This window comes from Ambystoma mexicanum, chromosome 10 (assembly GCF_040938575.1).
Source record: "Ambystoma mexicanum isolate Mex_15411 chromosome 10, UKY_AmexF1_1, whole genome shotgun sequence".
Taxonomy (NCBI): Eukaryota; Metazoa; Chordata; class Amphibia; order Caudata; family Ambystomatidae; genus Ambystoma; species Ambystoma mexicanum.
This window is the reverse complement of record NC_090932.1, coordinates 961,925,205-961,951,497: the sequence shown is the minus strand read 5'-3', so window position 1 is coordinate 961,951,497 and position 26,293 is coordinate 961,925,205. Positions and strand designations below refer to the sequence as shown.

At 43.4% G+C, this 26,293-nt stretch overlaps 1 protein-coding gene across 3 annotated transcripts in view; it reads right to left on the bottom strand.

Moving 5' to 3' along the window:
• The window catches only part of TNFSF10 (TNF superfamily member 10), a 211,492-nt gene that overhangs the window by 36,902 nt on the left and 148,297 nt on the right, over positions 1-26,293 (bottom strand). For 2 of the 3 annotated variants that reach the window (XM_069618735.1, XM_069618734.1), the window contains exons 3-4: positions 7,807-7,852; positions 5,731-5,862 (exon numbers count right to left, since the gene is read on the bottom strand). In XM_069618735.1, coding sequence (XP_069474836.1) covers positions 5,731-5,862; positions 7,807-7,852 — 178 coding nt within the window. The remainder of the gene's footprint in view (positions 1-5,730; positions 5,863-7,806; positions 7,853-26,293) is intronic. The other variant, XM_069618736.1, reaches the window with a different exon arrangement.

Here is a 26,293-nt window from a genome sequence, read left to right as displayed (position 1 = left end):
ATGCATGAGAGTCCAGGATGAATCTTTCATTTGTGAAAACAACACATTAGCTAAAATATTCAAAATACCACCCCCTTTACTCAATAGACAGATCAGAGTTTCAACTCAATTGTAACAAGCTATTGGACCTTCGGGCATGTTAGTGGATTGTAGACAAGAAAACTTATGTTCAGCAGTATATTGGCAAAATTCCCTTCAGTGATGTTTCTATTCAATTAAAACTTGCCTTTCTCCCTGGCACCTTGAACAGTGGAAAGAAATGGACAGCGAATAATCACCCTCAGCTTTTTATCTTGAGAAACCCCGGAATAATATCAATAATCTGCTTGATGATAAACCCAGGAATTACTTCAATTATCTTCTTTTTCTAGGAATGCACACAGTAAAATGTCCATTTAACTCCCAGGTAATTCTTCAGTGCTAGATGTCATTACACTGAGAAAGAGTGAGGAGATCTCAGCGTAAACACACAATGGGACCTAATCTAACTACTCAGGATACACAATTCCTATACCCATTCCCAACCCTCCGTACAAACAAATTATAGGGACCGGAATTTACTTTAATTCCCTTGATAGGATCATTCCCCACACAATTATTTCCCTTTTAGATAATACTCACATCAGGATTTCTTTTGAGCAGAATCACAGACAGGTGGGGACCTCCTCTTCAGAACTAGTTCAATTATCCTCTCTAAGAACAGGTGGGCATCAGCCAGTAAAATAGGATCAGCTCTTCTCCACAGCATGACTGCGTTTTCTTCCACTGAAGAAGGCCTGGAACTTTACCTCCTGTAGGCCTCACGTTCAGTCTCTAAGAGTAATCCATCAAAGGGTCCAAAGGAAAGCAATCTATTCCTTCTCCTTCCTGATGTGATCAATTCTTCTTTCTCGCCATCAGTCAGTGAGTGAGCGAGGGAGTTTCTTCAGTAAGTGTGCATGAGTGAGTGTCCCAGTGTCTCCTGTGTTTGACGTTTTATAGAACAGACAACCCCACCTTTTTGAGGTGTGTATACTATCCTCAATCTAATTGGCCAATGTTTATGATTGGACAAGGTTCCAAAAGTGACATCACAGTAGACATAGTCCTCAGCAGTCATTGGGCATATCAATGAAAAGGGCAGTCTGATGGGAGTATCTTATACACCAAGCTTCCCTCCCATTTAATGTGATGTAATCTCAGGGATTTCTTGCATTAAATATTGCCACATTCTAAAACATTGCATTCTAACTATGTGACCACAAGAATCAGTTAATCCGATTTCTCTCTCTGGCCCAAATCAAGTGTTATCATTATAACATGAATAATTTCTGAGTTATAGATTGTTCCCTTCAACTCACTTCTGCATGTATATTCAAATTATTTTTCCATCTTAACATAACAGGCTTGTCAATGCGAGCGCGGGGATATATTACACATTAGCGGGCACCCTTCCTTTGCAACCAGATGCAAATTTGCCTACTATGAATATTGAAACTACATTTAAACAAAATCAATTTGGTTCCATCTACTAGAGGATTCCCAACTGAACATTTTGACACCTGCATGTGTCTATAAGAGGGTTGGTTCCAGAGACACGGGCGCTATAAACAATTCAATGTACATTTTAAAGGACATTTTCTTTGATACAAAAATATGGCATTACAATTACTGTTCTTCTGCCTAGATACAACACAAGTAACATGATAATTTTCCATTGTGTCAGGGCTGGATGTCTGCTCTTGTTGACTCAGGCCGGCTCATATGGGCATTATCGCTCGGCCTGCATGATGAAAAGAGCCTTTGTAATCTAAATATCTGCCGATTTAGTGTGACTTCTCTCTCCTCTTGTGAAGTTTCCAGACATACAATCCATTCAAATTCTACATTATTCCCACACTGAAGACCTGTGAGAGGATGTTAATAGATAACATGGAAGAGGACCACAGATTCAACTGAGTTTAAATTATTTGTTTAAATATTCAGGCCTAAAATGCACACATGGCAAATAATACAATTTGACACTTAAACTTTACGGTGCAGTCTAGTTTGCTTCACCTGTTTGAAGAAGGATCCTTATATACAGTAAGCTGGCTTCAAAGAGTTTATTAGCTTGAGAAGGGAACATGTTTGTCCTCCCATCCTGTATGCTGGGCCTGGGGGATGTTTCTGTGAGTTGAAAGGATCCCCTTATGTCAGAATTCAGTCCTGGCTCCCTTTAAAGTTGGTTTCTTTTCACAATTGCATCTTTTAATCTGTATTTCCTGTTCCCCTTGATTTGACAGTTGACCCAAAACACAGCAGCATCAAATATTTTTTTTTCTTTCTATATACTGCTGTCCTTTCTCCTCAGGTGCAGCAGTTTTCCATTTTAACAAATGTGGCAGGATATTTTCTGATACTTGAAATGTTTATCGCAGGCCTCGTCAGTGAGTTTTGAGTGGCTGGAAAGCATTGCACATTTTTTTTGCGCATGTGTTTCCCGACTGCTATGTGCAGGCTGCAGCTTAAATATGGTTTTTACAATGATGTCTTTCTCTGCATCTTTTCTCCTGCATCAAATATCCCTACAATGTCTAGAGTTCTCTTGTTATATCAGTCTGGCCCGTCCTTCCATCAGGCTGTACACGTTGAAAGCTCTGCTCCTGTCTATCCTCTAAGCATCAAAGTTACAGGCCAGTGCTCCACTAATCCTTTGTCTTCCTCTCCAAAATGGCACCACAGTCTGGAAGTTGAACAAATCTCTGCCTGCTAATGTGTTTTCCCTTCCCAGTTATTATTTCATCACGGGAGGTAACCTTAGGATTGGGAACTGAGAGACTTGATAAGATCCTGAATTTCTATTTAATCTAAAGGGCCAGAGGAATCATGAAGAAACTATGCCAAACCTGCAAATCTTCCAAGACATCTTTCTAATGGCGAAGATCTGACAATGTATGAGGGCACTGGCCTTCTTCAAGTGACAGAGGATGGGCAGCATTGGTGCCTTCTTCTCTATACCCGGCAGAACCAGCCAAGTCCCAAACCCTCAGTACACCCTGCCCTGAAATGCATGGAGGCGATCCCCATCTGGATCCTGACCTGAGAAGTCAAGGACACCAGGCAAAAGAGAGCACTGACATGCAGCAGTGTTGGCTTCTTCATCATTCTCGTGGGTCACTGTGTTGCTGTCCTCTAACAGAAGACTCCTTAGACCACAGCAATCAATCTATCAGTAAAGCAAGATTTATTCTACCTTTCACACATTCAGATTAAACACATGCAACATAGTTAAAAAAGAAACAATACATTCTTTCTAGATGGATTGAAAACAATAAAAGAAACTGGGCCTCATTACGACCTCGGCGGTAGCCATGCCGCTATTGGCGTCATGGCTGCCGCCGAAATCGCGTCTGGGTCCGGGTTCCCAGAATGGGGAATTATCGGTCCATTCCGAGTTTGGAGGGCCCGGTAATTCCTCCCTCCAGGAACCGGGCTCGGACCTTCCCGATTCCCATTTCAGCCCCTACAGGGCTGAATGGGAATGGGAGAGGGAACAAACAACGGGCCGATTACGAGTGGCCCGTTGTTTGCTCCCAAATCCCCTCAAGGGGCCTGGTAACGACGCCTGGTTTTACCAGGCGTCCTTCCCGGGTCCCGCGAGGGGACCTCATAATGTGGTGGAACGGGTTTACCAGGTCCGCCTCCTTTTGCGGAGCCCGTTAACCCGTTCCGCTAGGGTCCTAATGAGGCCCACTGTGTGTATTTCTCTCATCCTCCCTATTGGTATACATGCTATTATTATTTACAAATACATCAAATTAAAAACTTTCAATTTTGTTTTCTCTTATTTGTATGGTTCTAGAATATAATTGCCTATGGTCCATGGCATCTTGGGATCTGCTACGAATTTCTTGTGATGGAGAAAGTTATACTTCTTAGCCAAGGTTTCAGGAATTTCCTCCTGATGTAATTATGAAAACTGAAAAACAGGTAACAGATACAGGTTTTGTAAGTAAAGTGTAGGGGTCAACTCTCACCACATGACTCCACTTTACCTCCAATCTCGAAATTTAGCAGTGTGGTAAAAGTGGACGAAAATCTGTTATCGCCAATAAAATGGCAGTAACAGATTTATGCCAGTTTTTTACCACACCACAAAACCCGTCATGAGGCCCATTGTGTTGAATGCTTTGATTGCATTCCTAAGGGAGAGCAAGGGTCAGAAGCGGTATGCTGAACATACCAGTACCCAACTTTTACCTCAAGGCAAATCGTATCTTCAACATATTTGCTAACAATTAAAGTAAAAATAGGATCACATGTCTGTCATTTTCCACCCAATAATATTGTGCTTCAAGAATATGGAGGACCAAACATCTACTTACAAAAGGTAGCTTCATCTAGAGAGAGAAGGGAATCATGTGTTTCCTTTAAACAATGTCAGGCAAAGGAGATTTGTAGTATATTCAATCTTCAGGGCTCCATAACTGGCATTGGAAGTGGAGATGGTTACTTACCTCCTCTCAACCAATCAGAATATTGGGACTGTAGTCAATAACTACAGGTATTGGCTGCATTATGAACATTCTGCTTTCAAAATCAGTCAAGGAAAAGACAATGCAGTTTCCGAGCAGGGTTTCTTTCAATAGTGCACTCACTTTTTTTTTTTTTGTGGCACCTTTTACTTAACACACCAGAGAGATAGTTAATACATGGAAACATACTTTCACTTTCTTATAGATAAACCATTTTCTTTCAAATGACACTAATGCATGTTCATGTGAAAACAACTGCAGTTTAACTAAGTTTTCAATTACAATACTTGACCTATGAAGACAACCTTGTTGTTTCAATACTACAAAATAAAACACATTTAATTTACTTTACTCACTATTAAAGTAGCACTTTTACTTCGCCTCTAAAACAGGTATTGCTAGTATTGCTATGTGTTAATAGCCTTATAGTCCTCGGGAGGGGTCCTTATCGCTTCTGATCATTACCCTTTCCCAACCTCAGCGAACTTGGTGGGGGGTCATTATCGCATGATAATGATCCCTCCCTCGGTCTATAAGGCTATATTTACACATGTAGATTGTTACTGACCTAGTCTCAACCAATCGGAATGTTTAGGGTGCTGTCAATAATCACTGATGTCCACTGTATTCTGAACATTCTGTCTTCAAAAGCAGACAGGGAAACAATGCAATTTCTGGGCAAGATTTCTTTCCACAAGACACTTCATGTCTGAGAGGACCTTTTTTCCCCTGCAACATCGCATTGAACACTCAAAAGAGAAAGCTAAATCATGGGTAAATGCTTTCACTTTCTAACACAGAAACCCTTTATATTTACATTGCAAGCTCATGTTAAACCTCTTTCAGTTCAACCAAGTTTGAAATTAAAATACTTCATTTATGAAGACAATCATGTTATTACAAAATAAAACCACATTTAATTTACTAAATTGTGTACTTATTTTACCTGGTATTAAAGTCATATTTTTACTTCACCACCAAATCCCCAAAACATCTAATGCTATTACCACTATATGCTAATACCCTTATAGACATCGAGAGGGGTCCTTATCGCTTGTAACAATGACCCGTCCCCAACTTATGGCCCTCAGCTTCGCTTCAAGCCATAAATTGGTGTCAGGTCATTCTCCCCCTCCTGAGGTCTATACGACTATATTGTACTGAATCAATGCTAGTCAGTATCACAAGCAGGCATATGATACTATATAGCAACAGTTTTCCTTCCGCAATGTACCTGTAAATATATTACTCTCTTCGGGTGATGTCTTCCCATTGCTTCCAGTTACATGAGCTGCCGTTCTGAGTACAGGAAAATTCGACCCATATTTTTCATCAATGATTCGGGGCAGCATTTGGGAGATCTCACCTGTGGAGGTAAAAAGATGAGTGTTGCATACAGAGTGAGACACTCGTTTCTCTATTTCCATAATATTGAAGTTATGAACGTAACAGGGGTACTATCAGATAATTATTAATATCCTCAATATAAAAAGATTGTGCTAGTGGTTTGGGAATGATCTTTGTACTTCAATGCATATTGGAGGCAAATTAATCAAGAAACAATGATTACATAAAGAAGGGTGTTGAGGTGAGTACAAAGAAGATTGTACTGCCCTCGTACAATAGAAATGTGTGCTATGGAAACCAGGTAGCTAACAAGAATAACTTGGGTGAGAATGATGAAGGGTTGTTGAGAATTCTAACACTTCCAAAATCGACCATGCCTGTTTCAAAGGTCAGACAGAACTAGGAGTAGTTGGTTCAATCTGGGTAGGACATGTGAATGGATTTCAACATTGTGTTATAATACGTATTTACCTCAAGGGTAAGGTGTGTGTGTGTGGCTGTGTGTCTGTGTGTCTGTGTACGTCTACAGAGTCCGATACAATGTGCCTGCCTCACAGGTATTTGCACTGGAACAAATTAGGAGATGGCTAGAAGCATCTCATATTTGAACCTACAATCTTACACCTGATTAATAAAGCCTACAAATCTGGAGATGCCTGTGTGTCCAATAACAGAATGATTCTCCTCTTTTCACCCTATGCAATACTGTTATTATAATGACAGTATGGCATTGGTCAAGCAATGCTCTGTCAAAAATAAAACTCTAATATTTTAACAAATATTTCAAGCTTCATTTGAAAATGTTCCCTGGTACATATGTTCTGAACACTGGCTGAAAAAAGATGTTCCCTAACCAGACCTCATATTCTTGAATTTGGGAAGGATCATGAAAAGTACATAAACAAAAAACACAAATCAGTTAAATTTTTGCATAATTCTGTCTGGACTTCCCTTTAACTCTCTTTATACCCACAAAGTTAAATATAATTCAACAAAAAAAGCCTAATGAAGGCTTTTTCCTTGGTTATTAAAATGCCGAAACGTAGCTGCCAATAATGTGACTATTACATAGTTCAGACTAATGAATTTTATTCCAGACAAAAATATAATTAGGTCTCATTTGGTTATTTGTGCTAATGGGTGTATTTTGTTTGGTTTAATGAAAATAACAGGTTTTTTGAATCACTACTTAAAACAATGAATGTGTATTTTTTTAAATTCTTGTAACAGGGCACTGATGTAATCTGTTTTTTGCACAATAAAATCCATTAATAATCATATTTGCGTTGGATTGCCAACTAGGAATCATACCTTGTAGTAGGGTTAATTTGTTAAGGAGCCCACATTTATTTCAAATATCACATTAATTATTTTTCTCCAACCAGAACATTTTATTTGACGTAAATTGTGGTGCTACAAAACTAGGCATAATCTCTGGAAATGTGATGTTGCACTCGGCATGAGAAGTCCCTTCAGGAGTTGGACTCCTTGGGAGAAACCCGTGAGGGATTCTTGCACAGGGTTATTATACCTGTGCAAGAATTCCTCATGCCTCAATCGATCAAAATGGCAGGAAGCAGAGAAATCCACACAAACTTGTTTTACAAAGATTTTCTTTACAATCTCCAAATTGCAGAAGAGGGCCTACCAGTACTTGCTCTTAGTGCATCATTTAACAATATATACTTTACAAAACTAGTTACATTTACTGGAGTGAGCATGGTTACTTAAACATCAGGGATCTGCAAAGTTTGGCTCTCCAGATGTGTTGGACTACAACTTCCAGAAGCCCCAGTCAGCATAGTCAATGGTGAGGGATCAAGGAATTACAATCCAAAACAAATGGTGAGCCACAGGCTGCATACCTCTTGCTATAACTCTTAAAAGTATCCAAACGTCTATGCACTTTGGAACATACATTTTGATTATCACTCATCCCCAGTAAGAATAGAAGAATGAATACCTTTCACTGCCGAAGAGATGTCTGCTTGGTTGTTTTTCAGTAGTATCTGTGAACATAGAAAAATCAGAGCATTGGTATTTCAATGGTGTATGCTGACAAGTATGCAATTTTTTTTTAATTCTGGATATTGCAATAATATGTATTATTTAAGTAGTTAAAGGGGCTCCTTTTCTTTTCCATTCAAAATTTTGACGGGTGAAAATGCCCCTTTTGTGACCTTAGTCCCCCCCTTTTGATATTGATTTGATATAAAGTGACTATATTTTTTATATTAAAATTATAATACAAAACTGATATCAAAATGTTTTGATATTATTTGAGATTGATTTGATATAAAGCGAATATACATATTATATCAAAATGATGTCAAGCATTTTTGATATGGATTTGATATCAAATGTATATAAACATTGCAGCAGCCGCTGGTTGTGGTGCCTAGACGACCATCCACGGGCAAAGTAAACTCTGAAGACAAGGACTGTGAATCAAGGGTTTTGCAGGGTGACGTGTCCATGACACTAGGGAGTGACCCCGCCCCAATGTTATATGAACTAGATATAGATTCTATATATAGTATAGATGGTGTCATGATTTTATACTCTTAATGACACAGAGGGCCTTATTACGAGGTTGGAGGTACGCATCCGGGTCTGGCACCGGCAAATGGGCAATTACCAGGCTTTTCCGGCCCAGCCAGCCTGGTAATTGCCCTTTCGCGGGTGCCTGTCCCGGTACATCCCCATTCCCATTGAGCCCTATAGGCTCAATGGGAATGGGGATGGTGGTAGCCCTATAGGGCTCAATGGGAATGGGGAGGGTGGTAGCACCGGTACTGTTAATACCGGTACCGGTGCTACCATCATGTTATGCTCGCGCATGCCGGTACGGCCACCAGGTCAGACCTGGTGGCTGCAAGGGCATCCGCGAGCAGAACTCCTAATATGGCGGTACGGTAGCAACTGTGCTGGTAGCGATACCAGCACCTTTGTTGCCTTAACGCCATACTTGGAATGAGGTCCATCCAGCGAGTTAGCTTCATTAGCTGGTGACATCAAACTTTAAGATTCATTTGATATACATTTAATATACATGTTATATAAAAAATGATATAAAACAATTTGATATCTTTTTATTTAATATACACATTCATACATTTAATATAAAAATGTATATACAAATATAGAAAATCACATTTTTATAAACAATTGTATAAAAAATGTGTAAAAAAAACGAACATATTTTTAAATATAAATGTATATACAAATGTATATAAAAATTATTGTTTTTAATATAAGAATTAATTAAAAAATGTATATTTATTTTTATATACAAATAATTTAATGAACCCCCAAAAAAGTTCATATAAAACATTTTTATATAATTTTGATACAAAATGGATATCAATGTTATATGAACTGGATGTAAAGTCTATTTATAGTATAGATGCCAGCATGGCAACCTCGGAACCTGGACAGTGGCCAAAATAATCCTAGGTGAATTCACTTTAGACGCAAAGTGTGGCACACAATACCAAAGACACAAAACAATTGGCTTTGGACAATGCTTGTTTCTTTTTGTACCGAATTATGAAACTTTTACATACAAATTATTTGCTTTGGACAATGCGCGTTTTTTTAAAATAAAGAGTGAACCTTTTACATAAAACGGTTGCTTTGCCAATGCTTGTTCCTTAATAAATTACAAGGACGTTTTAACATGGAGATCTTGAACCGAGTTGATACAGCATCAACCCACACCATTAAACTTTGACTTCACCATAGCTATACAAAAAAACAGACCATTGGCTTTGCTAATGCTTGTTGCTTAATACACTGCAAGAGCATTTTAACATGGACATCTTGAACCAAGTTGATAGAGGGTAAACCCTTACCATTAAACTTTTACCATACCTATACAAAAACAAAAACCATTGGTTTTGTCAATGTGTTTTTTCTTTTTAAATGAATAAAATGCGTTGTTCTTTTAGGGCCAGTGCTGTTAAAAAGGTATGTGAGTATTTTCAGCAGAGGGACACATTTATTTTTCTTAGAGAGCAACATAACAGAGCTGGTCAGTTGTGAAACCAGAATTGCAGTGGGTGGGATTTATCTGTGACGCTACAGTGCACGGGGAGGGCCATTGGAATGACTGGAAGGCCAAGAATGTTGGCGACTCACAGCAAGATCTATGCATTTTCGCCGAGCTGGCCTGGCATGTGTCTTTTCTACTGAGCTCGGCAGAATATAGGGATCCTGCAGTACACACTATTATTTTCTCTAGTAACAGAGATGGGTGTTTTCAATTTATGATGGGGTGTTGACTGGGTGGTGTGAAATCGAAAGGAAGCACCTAACTTTCGATCTTGGTAAAAAGCCTATACCTCCTATGTCAGCACAAAATAAATGAGTACAGGAAACCTGTGTGTATTGATAAAAAAAACAGCATTGGGGAGGGGTGCATGTCTTTAGCCCTTTAAAAAGGCGGCTACTGATCGCAGCAGGGTATATCATTTGTCTGGGTTTAACATTCTGTCAGAGTCCTGGCCTGGTGGCCCCCTTCTGTACCACTAATTGACTGGAGCATCTGATTGTGGCCCTGAGGAGAAAGAATGACCCGGAATTAAGTGGATTTGATTGCGGCTCTGGGACAGAGGACTGCAACCCCTTGGGGAGCCCTGTAAGGTTGTTAATTGGAAAGCAGGCTTGGCCTTTACTTATTCCATTAACAGCTGAGCTCAAGAACATTAAAAGGTGTGCTGCATTTCTGCATTTATTTGTAAACTAAACAGCAGTGTGCTTTTATTTATTTATTTTGCGCTGAAGCTCACAGGCATCAGGGCGCACACATTTAGACAAAGACAACGAAGTTTAACAAGACAATTGACTGATTCATTGACTCTCCTGGCATCAACTGCGGTTATCTGAAGATATCTGTCTTCAGCGTTTTCCTAAAGACTAGGTAGTTGCTCTCAAGTCTGATTGTCTTTGGTAATCCATTCCATACTTGAGCTACTCTTACTGGAAATTACCTGCCGTTCTGGTTGGAGCACTTTAAGGGAGGCAAGACAATTTGACCAGTGGATTCAGAGCTCAGTTATCGACCTGGGGTGTAACGCGTTATCTGTTCTCTCAAATAGGCAGGTTCTCTGCCATGAAGGTATCGGTAGACTATGGTCATGGCCTTGAAGGTAATCCATTAATTGACCGCCAACCAGTGCAGTGCTGCTCTGTCTACAGTGATATGCTCCCTCCTGGCTTTGTTCTTGACAATCCTTACTGCGCTGTTCATGATAATCTGACATCTAGCAATGCACCCTTTGTTTGCTCCCGGCATTACAGCGTTCCCATAGTCCAGTCTAGACATAATCGTAGCACTGGCTATGGTGGCACTATTTTTCTCGTTTTGCAAAGGCCTGATCTAGCTTAACAGTCGTAAGTAATGTTGGCAATTTTTGTTCATATTACTCACGTGATTCCGCACCCATTGTTGCTTCCAGGAGGATACCCAAGGTATTTACTTTTTCAAGGACCCGAAAGGGAGAGTTACTGATATGGAAGGTCAAGTATTCCTTAATTAATTTTGCGCAGGCCTGGTGTGATCCAAAAATCATTAATACTGTCGTGTTCCCATTGAGACACATCCAATTGGATGTCATCCATGCCTTTTAATGACATGTTTAAAAATGAACAAAGTATATGGCTTTACGTATTGAAGTATTGAAGCATTGACAAGCATCGTGTTTAAAAAGGTGTTCCTGTAGAGCTTAACTGTATTTCTTTGTGGTCAGGTGTGAGAACACATAGGTGCAGAACAAATGTTCTAGAACTGTTCTGAGATTTTGACTACATCCCTTGGGGACAGGTTGGTGTTGTGTAGAGGCTCTAAGTGTGTATGGTGCGGTAGACAATCAGGCATTTAAATATTAAAGCTTGGAAAGTATGAGATCAAAATTATAGAGAGGGTAGCATTCCTCCCCTTTGCAATTATTTAACCCTACACTGCTCTAAGTACACAAAATGGATGGGGGAGGAGGTTATTTCATGTAGTACACCAAATTCAGGCCTTTCACGCTTATAACCTTGCACACTGCAGAGAGGACTTTTTTTAGAGTAAAATGTAATCTTTACGAGGGCATAGCACACGCACACAAACGCACACAGACACATGCACACACTAGGCAATGCACCTCTTTTTTCAGTGGGCAGCCCTGCTTGCATGACTTCAAACACTGTGCAGGTTTGAAAATGTGCTTTATAGTTTCCACATCAATAAACCTAGCCTTTTATTTATTAGGGCTTTATTGTGCAGCGGTAAATGACCTGTAACACTGTGCCATTTATTCAAACTTTGCAGATTCACTGTTTATCCTTGTTACAAAGGACAAGACAAAGTGTGGCGACAAAGTCAGTGATGCAATATAGCCGCAATTACGTTTGAGGAATGACAAATGTGGAATGTCTCTGAGACTCTTAGAGTACAAACATTTGCATATTCTGCAAAGAATGCATTTCTAGTTAATATCCCCATTTTATTTATTTATTTTTTATGGCCGACACTACAATCCTCACAACACCCCCAAACCTCCAGTTTTGAAAAAGCCAATGTTTCCAAACACAATTGCATTAAATGTTTTTCACAAATTAAACCCTAATTGCACATTGTTCTAGGCTGTGTGCTGATAAACTCGGTAAAATATTTTTAGCATGCAAAATATACAGCACAGACGAATTATGATGTGATTTGACAATATTGATAATGTGAATCAGTATTTGAGCATTTGTTAAAGATTACACATTTTGTGGTAACGGTGTTGCTGAGATTCTTTGCGCATAAACTGTTGAATGGTTGAAATGTTGAAGGGGACAGGTGCTGGCAGTGTTACACTAAACTTGAAATGTTATGTACAATGTGTTATGTAATATATTGATTTTTAAAAAGGTGTTTGGCAATGTGTAAAATTTAGCTTCTTTTAAGTTTTCATGGCTGTGTCAGTTCATGTTCTAGATTGTGAAGCTAGTGGATTTATTTTGTACTTTCAAGAAGGCGTTATAATTTATTTTACTCTGTTTTTGTATAGGTATGATGAAGTGAAAGTTTAATGGTGAGTGTTCATGCTGTATCAATTTGGTTCAAGATCTCCGTGTGAAAATGCCCTTGCAATTGACAAAGTCAACCGTTTTATGTAAAAGTTTTGCTCTTCATTTTAAAAAAGGTGCATTGTTCAAAGCCAACAATTTTTATGTAAAAGTTTCAAAATTCGGTACAAAAAGAAACATGCGTTGTCCAAAGTCAATAGTTGAGGGTCTGTTATATTGTGAGCCACACTTTGAGCATAAAGTGAATTCACCTGGGATCATTTTCTTCATCAACATTTTTGAAGGTCATTACATTAATTTCATATAAAAAATGTATATTAATTGTTATATTAATTTGAACATTAATTTGCATATTACAAAATATCTAACTTTTTATATAAATGTATATATGCCCTTTTATATAAAAAGTTATACATTTTTATATTCAAAAATATATTCGTGTATACACATTTTTATATTGACAAATATATTAATTTGTATTTTAATTTTTATATGCATTGTATGTAAAAAAATATATAAAAAATGTTTGATATCATTTTTAATATAATGTTTATATTAACTATATCAAATCGATATTAAAGTTTGATGTTACTTGCTAATGAAGCTAACTCTCCAGCCCTGGGGGCACAACATACGGCCCTCCATCCTGTGATGTGCGACCCGCCAGGAGTGTTTACTTTTGCAATGAGATACAGCCCACTTCAAGCAGTTGGCCGCATTTCATTGCTTAAGTAAACAAACAGTTTTCCCGGGACCTTGGCTGGCTAGGAGGCCAGCAGTAGAGAAAGTCATTTGTAATGGGCATCTTAACAGCACATTGGACGCCTTTCTTCCCAACCGTGCATATTTTAGCATTTTCCACGTTCCTTCAAGAGGAATTAAGGTGCTGAGCATTAACATGTCATTGCCCTTTGAAATGCAAAGTGACTTTAATTTTGTGCCCAGTCAATGGCGCCACACTTGCATAGTGACAAGAGTGCAAGTGTAACAAAAGCTTTCTGATTCAACACTAGATTAGCAACGGAAGGGGGGGGGGGCAAATTATATTTCATATTCACGCCACAGTGTTAGTTTTAAGTTAATTTGCACGAGCATGCTGTGGAGGGAAATGTGATCAGGGATCATTTGGTAAAATGACAAAAAAGAGGGAACCAGGGTAAGGGCCTCTGCAGTGTTTTATGGCAGATGTCCACAATGGTTCTTTTTGGGAGTGCCAGGAACAGAAGCAGCTGTAAAAACCATCAAATGGAGCATTAAATTGAAGCCGTATATTAAGGCTTTGTCAATCTCTACTTTGCAGTTCATTTAATTTCCAAAAGAAAAGCAAGTGCCAGAATTAACTAAGAAAACCAGGACTGGGCTAGAATCTTTGGAATTGAATGGGGGCCCTATGGGTGTTTATGAATACCTGTCATGCTTTTGGGGAGGACAGTACAAAATTAAATGTTCGTGCTGATACGTTCTTTCATAAATACCCAATAACCAGAGCACACCACATAATGCAAATAAGGGTTTTGGCCAATTGATTGACTGAGTGTAGGGATGTACCGAAGAGCATGTAAATAGGCTCTGCCGGCTCACTCTGGCACCGAAAGGTAGGAGGGAGCAAGCTTATGAAGTGCTGCTTACAGGGTGTGGCAGAGCCCCCCCCCGGACCTTCAAGCAAAATGCTCCTCGGCATGAGAGGGAGTGAGAGGAAGAGGAGAGAAAGGGACAGAGTAACAGAGAGATGAAGAAGGGAAGGGATGGAAAGAAACAAAAAGAGACTGAAATGGTAACATAGGGAGAGACAGAGAAAGAGGGGAGAGACAGAGACACAGAAATAGTAACAGTGTGGAAGAGAGATGAGAAAGAATGACAGAAAGAGAGACAGACAGAGAGAGAGAGAGAGAGAGAAAGAGAGACAGACAGAGAGAGAGAGAGAGAGAGAGAGAGAGAGAGAAAGAGAGAGACTGAATGTGGCGTTGGGCAGCAGCTGAAGATAAAATTGAAGACGGTAACATATGTTGATTTGTGTGAACTATATGGTACTGAATGGTGTTGCAACTCTCTGCACTTGCAAATTAAGTGTTGATCTGCTGCCGATAACCTAACCTGGGTAAGATTGTGGGTCTTACTTACCGGTAATCTTCACTACTCCTAGTTCTGATCTTCCTATTCACAGTACTGACTCTCCGAGGGGCCCCACCTTCATGACCAGGAAGCTTTTTCTGTTAAATTTTCCTTGCATCACCCCCTTGCTCATGTCGTGTGGTCACCCACCAACTAATCCACGCAACACATTAGTAGTCCGGCCCACGTCACGCAGTTTCAAAGGTACATTTGGCCCTCCGAGAAAACCAGTTGTGCAACCCTGCTCTAGCCTGTGTCATTAAAATTATAAAATCATTACGTCACCTAAACAATATAGAGAATTTATATACAGTTCATATAACAATGGGGTGGGGTCACTCGCCGGCATCATAGCTGCGTCAGTCTGCAAAACCCAAGAGTTACAGTCCTTTTCTTAAGAGTTAATTTTGCCCACAATGGTCGTCCAGGCACAACGACCAGTGGCTGCTCCAATGTTTATATATATTTTAGATCAAATCGATATCAAAAATGTTTGACATAATTTTGAAATAAAATGTATATTCACTTTATAACAAACCAATCTCAAAATAATATCAGAACATTTGGATATCAGTTGTATAACCACTTTATATCAAATTTGATATCTAATCGATATCAAACATGTTTTTGTATCATTTTGATATCAAATGTAAAGTCACTATATATCACACCAACATCAAAAAGGGGTGGGTCGAAGGTCCCAAAACGGGCATGTCTACCTGTCAGAATTTTGAATGGAAAGGGAAGGAAACCCCTATAACTTCTATTGTAGAAAAGCAATAACGATTGCTCTGCTGCTTTAAAACTGTTTTATTCTTACAATGTTTATATTTGGGTCGCTGTACAATAGCAGAAAACAAACCGATAGCTGATAAAATTTGCAAGTGACTATGTTAGCCAATCAAAGGAAATTCATGTAACAGAAAATAACTCAATGACTGCAGTCTAATGTAATCCAGCTGAATTGTCCTTAGCTCACATGTGCTCCTACTGCCCATACACTATAACATCAACATTTAGATATTTATAGGCTTTAATCAGTTGCTTGGCTTCAGTTTAGTAAATGTGTTCTTGCACAATATTCCAAATCTATCACAAATCTAATACTGATGGGAGATGTAGAGCTAGATAGATATGAAGGTATGAACTCAACAGTTTTACTCTGATCCACATCCAGTGCTTTAAGTGGGTCGGGGCTAGCAAGGGTGGAGCCCCACCAGTCTCCAAAAACTGTTCCTGAGCCAGCACACTGCTGGGTTTCCCTGTTACCCATAAGTAGCCCGTGCACTTTTTCCCCTATAAAAGCATTCAGAGTAGAGCTGCCTGGGCTCCCTGTCACATCTCCCACTTGAGATAACAATATGAAACCTCCTCAACCGTTGACCCTGAAAAATTCCAGAAGAGTTTTAATAGCTCCTAATGTAATCCGACAGCTGCAGGAACAGCTGGGGAACCTTCAAATAAATTAAGTGATTATTGAAGCAAAACAGGCAACAGTCAGTATTCCCAAAATGTACTGTAAACAAACCAATCAACCTTCCCCAATGCCCTCCCTATAATGTAAACTTAGCTTTTTCACCAATGTGCTTATTGTATTCATGTAATTATGTACATTTTGACACCACATTCCAGATTTCACCTTACTGAAAAGACAATCTAAACATATAAGGAAATATAATAGTAGCAAAATAAGCCACCGTACATTTTTTAAGGATCAAATAAAATGTTTTTTAATGATGAAGCAGATAGGATGCACCACATTGCAGCATTAAAACAAGCCGAGGTCTGAAATATGTAAACACATTTTACTATCAACTATGTATATTTTTAAGATGCACGGCCTATTGCTGTGGTCCCCAGGATTTTTCCAGGATCCTTGATGCCATCAACAGGAGGAGAACAGAGACTCCCCGCAGAAAGACTGAGCAGGCCATGACAAGGGATTGCTGTGGTGGTCCCCTGCATTTCCCTTATCGCATGTTTCTCTCTGTAGGCATGCTTTTCAGCACACACGTTACAGGGGTCATGACTTGAGGCTTGTTTGCTGTGCTATCGGGCTGGTTTTCTCCACTGCCTCGTGCCATAAGCGCCTCATTCCCCATGAGCAAGATCAAGGCAGGGTGCTAGCTGTCTACAGAAGGAGTACAATTCCAGGCGGCTGCACTGTGTAGCACAGCTAGGGTTTGCACATGGAGATCACTCCTCTGCCACAGGGACATCATTTTTTGGGAGTTACCAGGGGTCGCACCTGCAACCCTTGGGGAAGAATCTATGTGTCTGGGCCGCCCAGAGTTGCAGGGAGACTCATGTGGGAGGGAATACAAGGATGGATGTAGCTTTTGATGATGCGGGGGGAGCCCGCCTGAGGCTAGGGACATTAAATGTAAAGGGAATTAATTCCCCCACAAAAAGGTCTTTAGTGTCTAAGGAATTTTGTAGATCCGGCCGCGATGTCATGTTCATCCAGGAGACAAAATACGCTAAGGGGGAGGAACGGAGGATTCCAAGGAGGACTTTGGTTCAAGAACACTGGGGCTCGGGGCCCCTTAGAAAAGAATTGGTGGGAATCCTTATTGGTAAAGAGCTACGAATGGGGGTCACAAAGGTTTGGGCCAACGAGGAGGGTAGAGCACTCCTGGTCTCTGGGATTATTAAAAAAGTGGAATTCACATTTGTGACAATCTACTGCCCGAACCAGGGTCAACTGCGGTTTTTGAAGATCATTTTGGAATCCACAGGCCATGTGATATTGGGGGGAGACTTCAATGCTTGGGCAGATTTCGAGGTTGACAGACAGGCTGGGGTTGGGGGGCATAATACTGCGCTGAGACTGGCCTACGGCGAGATCCTGGACCTGTTGGAGGCTTATGGGCTGAGGGACATATGGCAGCACCTGCACCCGGATGAGAGAGGTCATACCTTTTACTCAGCCCCACACAGGACCTTCACTAGAACTGACTATATACATTTATCAAGGGGTCTGTGGGGAGAAGCAATGAGCTCAGAGATTTCTCCGATCACATGGTCGGACCACAATTTCATATGGATGGATCTGAATTGGCTCAGGATGGTGCCCAGGGGGTCTAAATGGAGGTGCAATGAATCAATGTGCTTAGCTGGCCAAAAAGATAGAGGATTTTTTTCTGATTACTAACACTGGAGGGGTCCCAGAGAGAATGGTTTGGGAGGTGGGGAAGGTGGCATGGGGGGGGGTTCTGATATGGGAAGGGGCCCGGAAGAAATGAGAGCAGAATCTAATTGAAAACAGGCTGCTGGCAGAGATTGTGCAGCTAGATAGGAGAGCTAGGGATGCCACAGATGAGCGGGAGGAGAAGGTTATGGAAGCCTGGGGGAAAAGGGAAGAGCTGAGACTACTAGAGAGAGGTCAAATAATCAGGAAACTACAGTTCTTAAAACAAAGGTTTTATGAAAAAGGAGATAAGGCAGATGCATCCCTGGCTGCTAGACTGAGGGGACAGTGGTCCAACAGGAGGGTGAAGGCCATTGAGGGGGTTGATGAATCACGGGACCAAGGGGAGAAAGGGATCCAAGAAGCATCTGCATCCTTTTACGAAAAGCTCTATAAAACTGACACCAGTCTGGGAATCGGAGAAATAACAAAGTATCTGGAGGGAATTCATATGCCCAGGCTCTCCCCTGAGGAGGCGGAGGCCATGGAGCCTCCCATAACGGCTGAAGAAATTAAGAGGGCAGTGGCAAGGGTTCCTGTGGGGAAGGCCCTGGTGGAAGACGGCTTCGGAGGAGGTTTTTATAAGGCTTTTATGACCACCCTCATCCTGTTCATGGTAGAACTTTTTAATGATATATTGGAGTCAGGGGAAGCCCCAGAATCATAATCCCGAGCACTGATAACTATGATACCCAAGGAGGGCACAGACCCGCTACAATGTGGCTTTTACCGCCCCATCTCTCCCCTAAACATCGATGCTAAAATCTACATATGAGTCCTTGCGGCAAGACTCGATCTACATATGCCCAAGCTGATCCATTATGACCAGGTGGCTTTCATAAAGGGTCGGCAGGGTGCGGACACACTTAGAAAGGCCCTCCATCTGAACCATGAGGCACTGGGATGAAGGGAGATCCTATTCTCCTTTCGGTGATTGCTGAAAAGGCATTTGACCGGGTCAAGTGGGATTTTCTCTGGGAAGTGTCGAATAAGGTTGGCTTGGGCTCTAGGATTAGAAGGGGTATAATGTCGGTTTACAAGTCCCACCAGGCTAGTGCTGCGGTTAATGGAGACTACTCCCATTGGTTCACCCTAAGTAGGGGTACAAGACAGGGGTGTCCACTCTACCTGATCCTGTTCGCGCTTTTCCTGGAGCCACTCTGTCAGAGAATCAGGGAAGATCCTTTCAAAGTCTTCACTTTACCGAAAGACAGGGGGAGGCTTCTAAATGTGAAATTGTATTATAAGGCAGCTCAGCTACCGCATCTTAGAATGCAGAAGGAATACCAATGGGCCTATCTGGATAATCTCCACCTGTCCCCGGCCACGGTTGGGAAGTGGTTGTAGGTTCCCTGAGGCAGGCTCCCCCATGCGATTCGAGACCCCCCGATTTTGGGGACAATATGGGAGGTATGGAGACAGTGCACCGACATGCAGGGGGTAATGACATGGCCTTCTCCTCTGAGCCACTTGTGGGCACCCTTAATACGGGATGCAATCCTGAACCCAGAAAGATTTCAGGCATGGTTCGAGGCAGGTCTGGAAAGGGTGGGTCAACTATTGAGGGACGGGACCTTTATTACCATAACGGAGTCGGAAGGGTAGGGAATGGGAGCCCTCTCGGTCTTCTCCTACCTCCAGTTGAAAGATGTGCTCAAGGGGGGGGAAATGGAGGGACGCTATACAGAGAGGCCTGACCCCCTTTGAGAAACTCCTGGAGAAAAGAACGGAAATGAAGGGTCTGATTTTAGCGATATACAGGGAACTGGTGACTGCAGGGAATGGGTCCACCGAAAAATTAAAACTCGCATGGGAAAGTGATGTGGGGAGAGAGAAAGACTCTGAGCTGTGGCCGCAACTGTGTAAGGGGGTCTCGCACATTTCGATCTCTAGTCAATATAAAATGCATTCTATAAAGCTCCTCAACCGTTGGCAATACGATCCTGTGGGCTCTCAAAGATATTCCAGATGGTGAGCCCCTACTGAGTCTCGGGAGGAGAGCTCAGCGGCAACGTGCTTGCCTTGGAAGCATGATGACACGGAGCAACACAGGTTCGATCCCCGGGTGCGCGCTTAGAAACCTCTGGGTATTAAGCGTGTTATAAATAACCTATCATATCATATCATACTGTTGGCATCTATCTGGGGATCGAGCCGATTACTGGCTTATGTGGTGGGGAGTCCCTCGAATAAAAGTGTTCTGGGACGAGGTGCTGGGTTGGATTAAGGACCTGGAGGGGATACACCGGGACAACACGCCCTATCTGACTCTATTTGGCTTGGAGGAAGTAGACAGGGAAATGAGTACGGTGCCGGGGTTGGCGGTGCCTCTACTACTCACAGCTCGGGCTTGCCTAGTCATGAGGTGGAAGTGTTCCTGGACCTCAAGCAAGAGAGAATGGCTCAATGTAGCTATGAACATATGCACCACCATGGAAAGAATTACAGCTGGACTTCATCAGAGGGCCAGGCCGGATGAGAACACTTGGAGGGTATATTTTAATAACAAACGCAAGGCGTGAGCAGACGCAAAGACCAGGGGAAGAGTGATAAATTATATGCTACTAGGAGCACAATGACTCGAATCCCCACCAAGGGGGGCTCCGCCAGCCCAAGGGGGGCTCCGCCAGCCAGTCTACAACCATGTACAAACTATGACTCTTTTAGGAGGCCGTGGTTTTATAAGTACCAAAGGACATTGTAATCCCTCGTCAATAAGACAACCGAAAGGTACAAGTTTTTTCAAGTTTGAAGATACTGGTATCAGTTGGCAGGAGGTGGGAGGTGAGAGGGGGAAAACGGTTAAGTTGCCTTGATCGCAGGGCTGGTTGCTTATGTTCTGTGAAAATCCGTAACAAAAAGAACATTTGGAAAAAATTAATATAGTGTGTTTAGTGTATGCTGCAGAGATCTGTGTCAATATGGCATGTCATAGTACCTATTCCTGGCATGGCCAACTCAGCCATTCCTCTGTCAGCGGTTGAAACATTTGCATATAAATATAGTTGATAGTAACACTTACTGTGGAACAAAGTGACGTACTCGCACAAAAAACCACATGTTAGACTAACATAGCTTCAAACCCCTAATACGTTAATTTGCAATATGCAGACTGGATGCAATCGATACCACCTGCAACCATACTGAGTCACTCGAAGTACATGTTTGCAGGGTCTCGTGGTGAGTTGTTTGGATTTGGCGGCAATCACTATTTAGGCAACACCCAACATTTTCATCACACGCCCTTTATAAAACATCTGCCCCTCGATTGCATTGCACTTAAAGCACTGTCTGCATTTGGGACCGGTGCACAGGAGACCAGCTAGCAGTGAGTGCCAGTGTGACCACAACACTTCAGTGTTCAAGCTCTAAGAGGATAGGGATCCTGCATCTGAGGTGAAGTTGCTCCGGATCCTGCCAATTTCTTACTAAAGGGATGCTACATTATGTATAGGTTTAATTCTCTGACAGTTTATTTGTTATGTCAATAGGTAGCTCATACTACCTTATCTTTGGAATGTTCCATGTTAAATAACTCTGTTGACTATTCATATCAATTATCTCTGGCTTCTTAAATACCATTTGCATTTTAAATCTGCACTGGTTTCACCTGCAGGCATTTTCAGAACTATTTGCTTCCATGGTCTGGGTCTGAATGACTCAAACTCCAATCATACATTTATTCACACATTAGATGCCAATACTTTGTTTTTTGACCAACAAATCAACATTTCTTTACTGTAAATAATATTAATTATCTGGGACTTTTTCCGTTACAGGTATCTGTGAAGATTAAGTGGAACAACCAGAGAATGACCCATGCTATATGGGATCCCTTCTTTACTGAAATTGCAACGACGCCACCCCTGGTTATTTGTGAATACTGGCCACCAGTTGCATCCATGCTGGTTATTGCCCAAGGGTGATGGCACAGGAGTTTTGAGGGAATCGCTGGTTGAGTGTATCATGCTAAGGATACAATTCCCAACAAAACAAAGGGCGAACATAATTTAAAAAGTGACCAAATACAAAAGATGTTATAGTGAAAGGTGTTACTCAGAAAGATGTTTACACATAAGAGCCAGCCTATGGCCCTGATGATTATGGACCACCATGCAGCATTACAACCATTTAAAAATACACACTTTGCTAAACGGTAAAATGTAACGGTATCAATGTACCTATTTGCTCCAGGTAAAGGAATTTTAAACAGTATAACTGACAGGGAAATGGTTAGCTATAGGGGACGAGCAGAGTTTACAGGTAGCTTTACTGTTAACAAAGGTGTGTGTCAATGATGTGCAATATCTATAGCTCCATCATTACAGCAGAGTCCACAAGTACCTTTAATTTTATCAAAGATGTGCATTCCCGATGTGCATTAATTCATCAAAATGTTCTTTATTATTGTCGGCCGGGACCACGCGCCCAACGTCTTATGGACCAGTGAAACCATCTCCCAGTACTAATCCTCGGTACCAGTGACAGCGGAAGGTCTGCTGCACACACCCACCCAGTTGGGGCCATGGAAACTGCTTGAAAGCCAAGTTATTACGAAAGACAAAGCCGGCATGGGACAGAGGTGACAGGGCCCCCAAAATGGCGCTGCACTGTCGGCTGAGCCCTGCAAGACTATCCAGACAGTGATTCATTGTGGCCTAAACACTGCCTCTTCTTCTGTGCCTGGCGTCAAGCGCCGCACAGCTGCAATCCGCAGGTGCTCCGGGGACCTGCGCCGCTCCAAGCCTGTCCTCCTCAAATCATCTCAGGCTGAGCGAAGGAGCTGCTGCCCAGGCGGGGGCAAGCAGCCCTGGACGGGCTGTGGGGAGTCCCGGTTCTCTCTGTGGCTGACTCCGGCGGCAGCAGTGGAGCGGGGCCTCCTGCAGGGACACCCGACCTCGCACCCCCCCGCCCAACAGCACCTTCAGCAACGGAAGATCCCCAGACCAGACCGTGCGGCAAAGATTTCATCTGCGGGGACACCTGGCTTCCTAATCCTGGTGGGGGCGCGCAGAGCCCAGAAACTCTCTCAGCTCAGACCGCTGGACAAGGTGGGGGAGGCCCCAGCCACTACCCCACACGGACACCCTCTAAAACGGAATAGGTCCCCTCCGGACGGCACTTCTCAACCCTCTGCAGCAGGGGACCCCTCCACTGCCCCATCTCCAGAGCCCGATCTTTTTCCACAGCCACATAGTTTCCGGGGGACAGCTGCAACAGGGCGAGGAGCCGGTGGGAGAAGCGGAGTGGCCCTGGATCCGGGCTTCTCTCTCTGCGCGGGAGCGCACAGGGCCCTGGGAACTCAGCAGGCCCATAGTGGTGGTCAAGGTAGGGTGGCACCTGCCACATCCCCCACGCAATCGCTCCCCAGGGGGAAGGAGGGCCCCCCTCTCCTGGCAGCAAGCAACGTCGCTATACCCGCCAGATCTATAACCCCAAAAGGGCTCCTCACCCTAACCTAGCTCAGGACAATTCTGGCAGCCTCGCAGACTGCAACAGTGAGTAGGAAACAGTGGAACAGGGCTGGCCAGCACTCTGCCATACCTCTACTAATTCACACATCGGGACAGGTACGGTTCAGCCCCCCAGTCACCCAACCTCAGCCTGCCTCGGGTTCTCCTCCTACGTCGCCACACGCCTGGCATCTGCAAGGGGAACTCCCCCACCACAAGAACCACTCAACTTCTCCTTTCCAGGCCCCTCTCTTTGCGGGGAGGGCTAGAAGCACATCTGGGAGCCCGGGGGCCGAGGGGTCTCCCCCCACCGGCGCCGGCCTTGGGCCACACTAAAGAATCACTCTACCCCTACAAGACAGTGGGGCCTGACCCGCCCCCTCCAACCCACGTCGCTCGGCAGCTGCTTGGTGGCGGCCAGCGCCTGCACTCTCCTAGAAGAGACCACCCATCTCCAGAGGCGAGAGACCCCGCTAGCCCCGGGCCCGGATAAAAACAGTGCGGGCCTGATCTAGCGCCGGTGCGGGGTCCACAAAGGCCTACTAAAGGGGAAAATTGGTGCTCCGCTCCATTGGTCCAACCCAGAACACTAGATCCCCGGGCCCCCCAACCAGGGGCAATGCCAGGACCCGCAACACACAATGTCCAGAGCCCCCAAACCGAAGCAGACTGACATCACCACCCTGCTCTCGGCCACCATGGAGGAGAAACCCAAGAGAGGCGAAAGCAATGAAGATACATCCCCAAGCCCACACATAGATCCCAACCCTAAACAATCGGCGCAAGCGGTCACGAAAGGCGATCTTCAAGACCTACTAGCTGCCATCACCAAGGAGTACCAGAAAGGGACTGAAGAACTGAAAGGCAAGATCTCAACCTTAGAAAAGCTGGTGGGGGAAATCGAAACAAGAACAGAAGAAATAGAAACCAGCCTGTTCAAGCAAAACTTTGAAATTGGGGAATGGGCGGACAGACTAGCGGCACTCAAAGCCAGATGCGAGGCCCTGGAACTCAAACAAGATGATGCAGAAAACAGATCCAGGCGCAATAATATATGCTTACAAGGAATCCCCACTGCCATCCCCGACGAAGAACTGGGGGCCTACGTCAATGATCTCCTCCGTTTCATCCTAACCCTGCCGGACGGAGCCCCACTTGAACTTGACAGAGTCCACCGCACAGAAACAAAGCAAAACACAGCCACCCCTCCAGACGTCCTAGTTAGGATCCACTTCTATAAAATCAAAGAAGAGATTATGTGCGAGGCCAGGGATTCAGCCCGCATACAATTCCGAGATGCCACCATATCACTATACCAGGACCTAGACGCAATCACCCTAGCAAAGCGAAAAGCCTTGAAATCAATGACTGAGTGGCGCCGCAAAAGAAAAGTCCCATACTGCCAGAGCTTCCCCACCGCCCTCTCCTTCGCATGGGAGGGGAAAACCAGACACTCCTCTCCCCAAAAGAAGCGGAAGGCTTCATGAACCCTGAAGAGGCGCCAGACGAACCCGATAAAACAAACTATGAGGGGGAGGGAAGGCGGCCCTCAGATCCCTGGACCCGAGTTGAAAGGCGCCGCAGACTCTGTGGCCCCCCCCCCCACCAAGAACAAGAAAAACATCAACTGAGCAATTATCTCTCCCCCCTGGGTGCTCAGTTCCACCGAGCCCTAGGGCTTCCTACAATTCGGCTTTTGACTTACACCAACTGTGTGGCCCCACAACTGCATTGGGATCACCATAAACTCATGAAGCTCCATAGTCCGCAATGCCTGCCATTGTGGACACTTCTTCCTACCACAACAGTGGAAGAAACCCAAGGAACCCACGCTCCCATCGGCACTCATGAGGACCCGAGAGAGGGAGCAGCCCGAGTCACAGTCCGACTCTACTTCACTGGAAAAATAAGAGGCACCGCTGCCTCCATCGGAGTTGGAGCGTTGGTCCGGCCACCTGCCCCGTTGGCTGAAGGATGGTCCAGAAGTTTGTTATTCTTTGGGAGGCGGGAGGGATGGGGCTGGGGGTGGGAGATGGACCGGGAGGAAGGGGGATAGTCAGAAAAGGGGGCAAAACAACAGAAGAAAATCAGGCAAGGCGTGTTATCGCCATCCACAGGGGAGACAACGGAGCAACTTGCTATAGAACTACCTGATGGGTTCCCAAGATAAAACAATCACAATAACAACCTGGAATGTGCAGGGCTTGCATACCCCTAGGAAGCGTAAATTAGTGTAACACAGACTGGCCCAGCTCGGCTCAGACATAGTATGCCTCCAGGAAACCCACCTCATAGAGCCGGACGAGAAACGAATAAACTTCTGACGCTACCCGAAACGCTACTTCGCCTTGGCAAATCAAAAGAAAAGAGGGGTTGCCATCTTACATCTTACTGGCTGGCAGCCTGCTGCTAACTCAGGTCACGGAAAAAAGAGACCCAGAAGGGTAATACCTGCTCCTAAGAAGCCTCCTGGTAGAGCTGCCTATCACTCTACTCACCATCTACAGTCCCAACAAAGAGCAGGGTTTGTTCCTCCGCAAACTACTCCCATTCATGGCCGCATTCGCCAAAGGACACATACTGATAGGGGGCGACTTTAACCTCTCCCCGGAACCAAATACGGACAAAACTCTCCC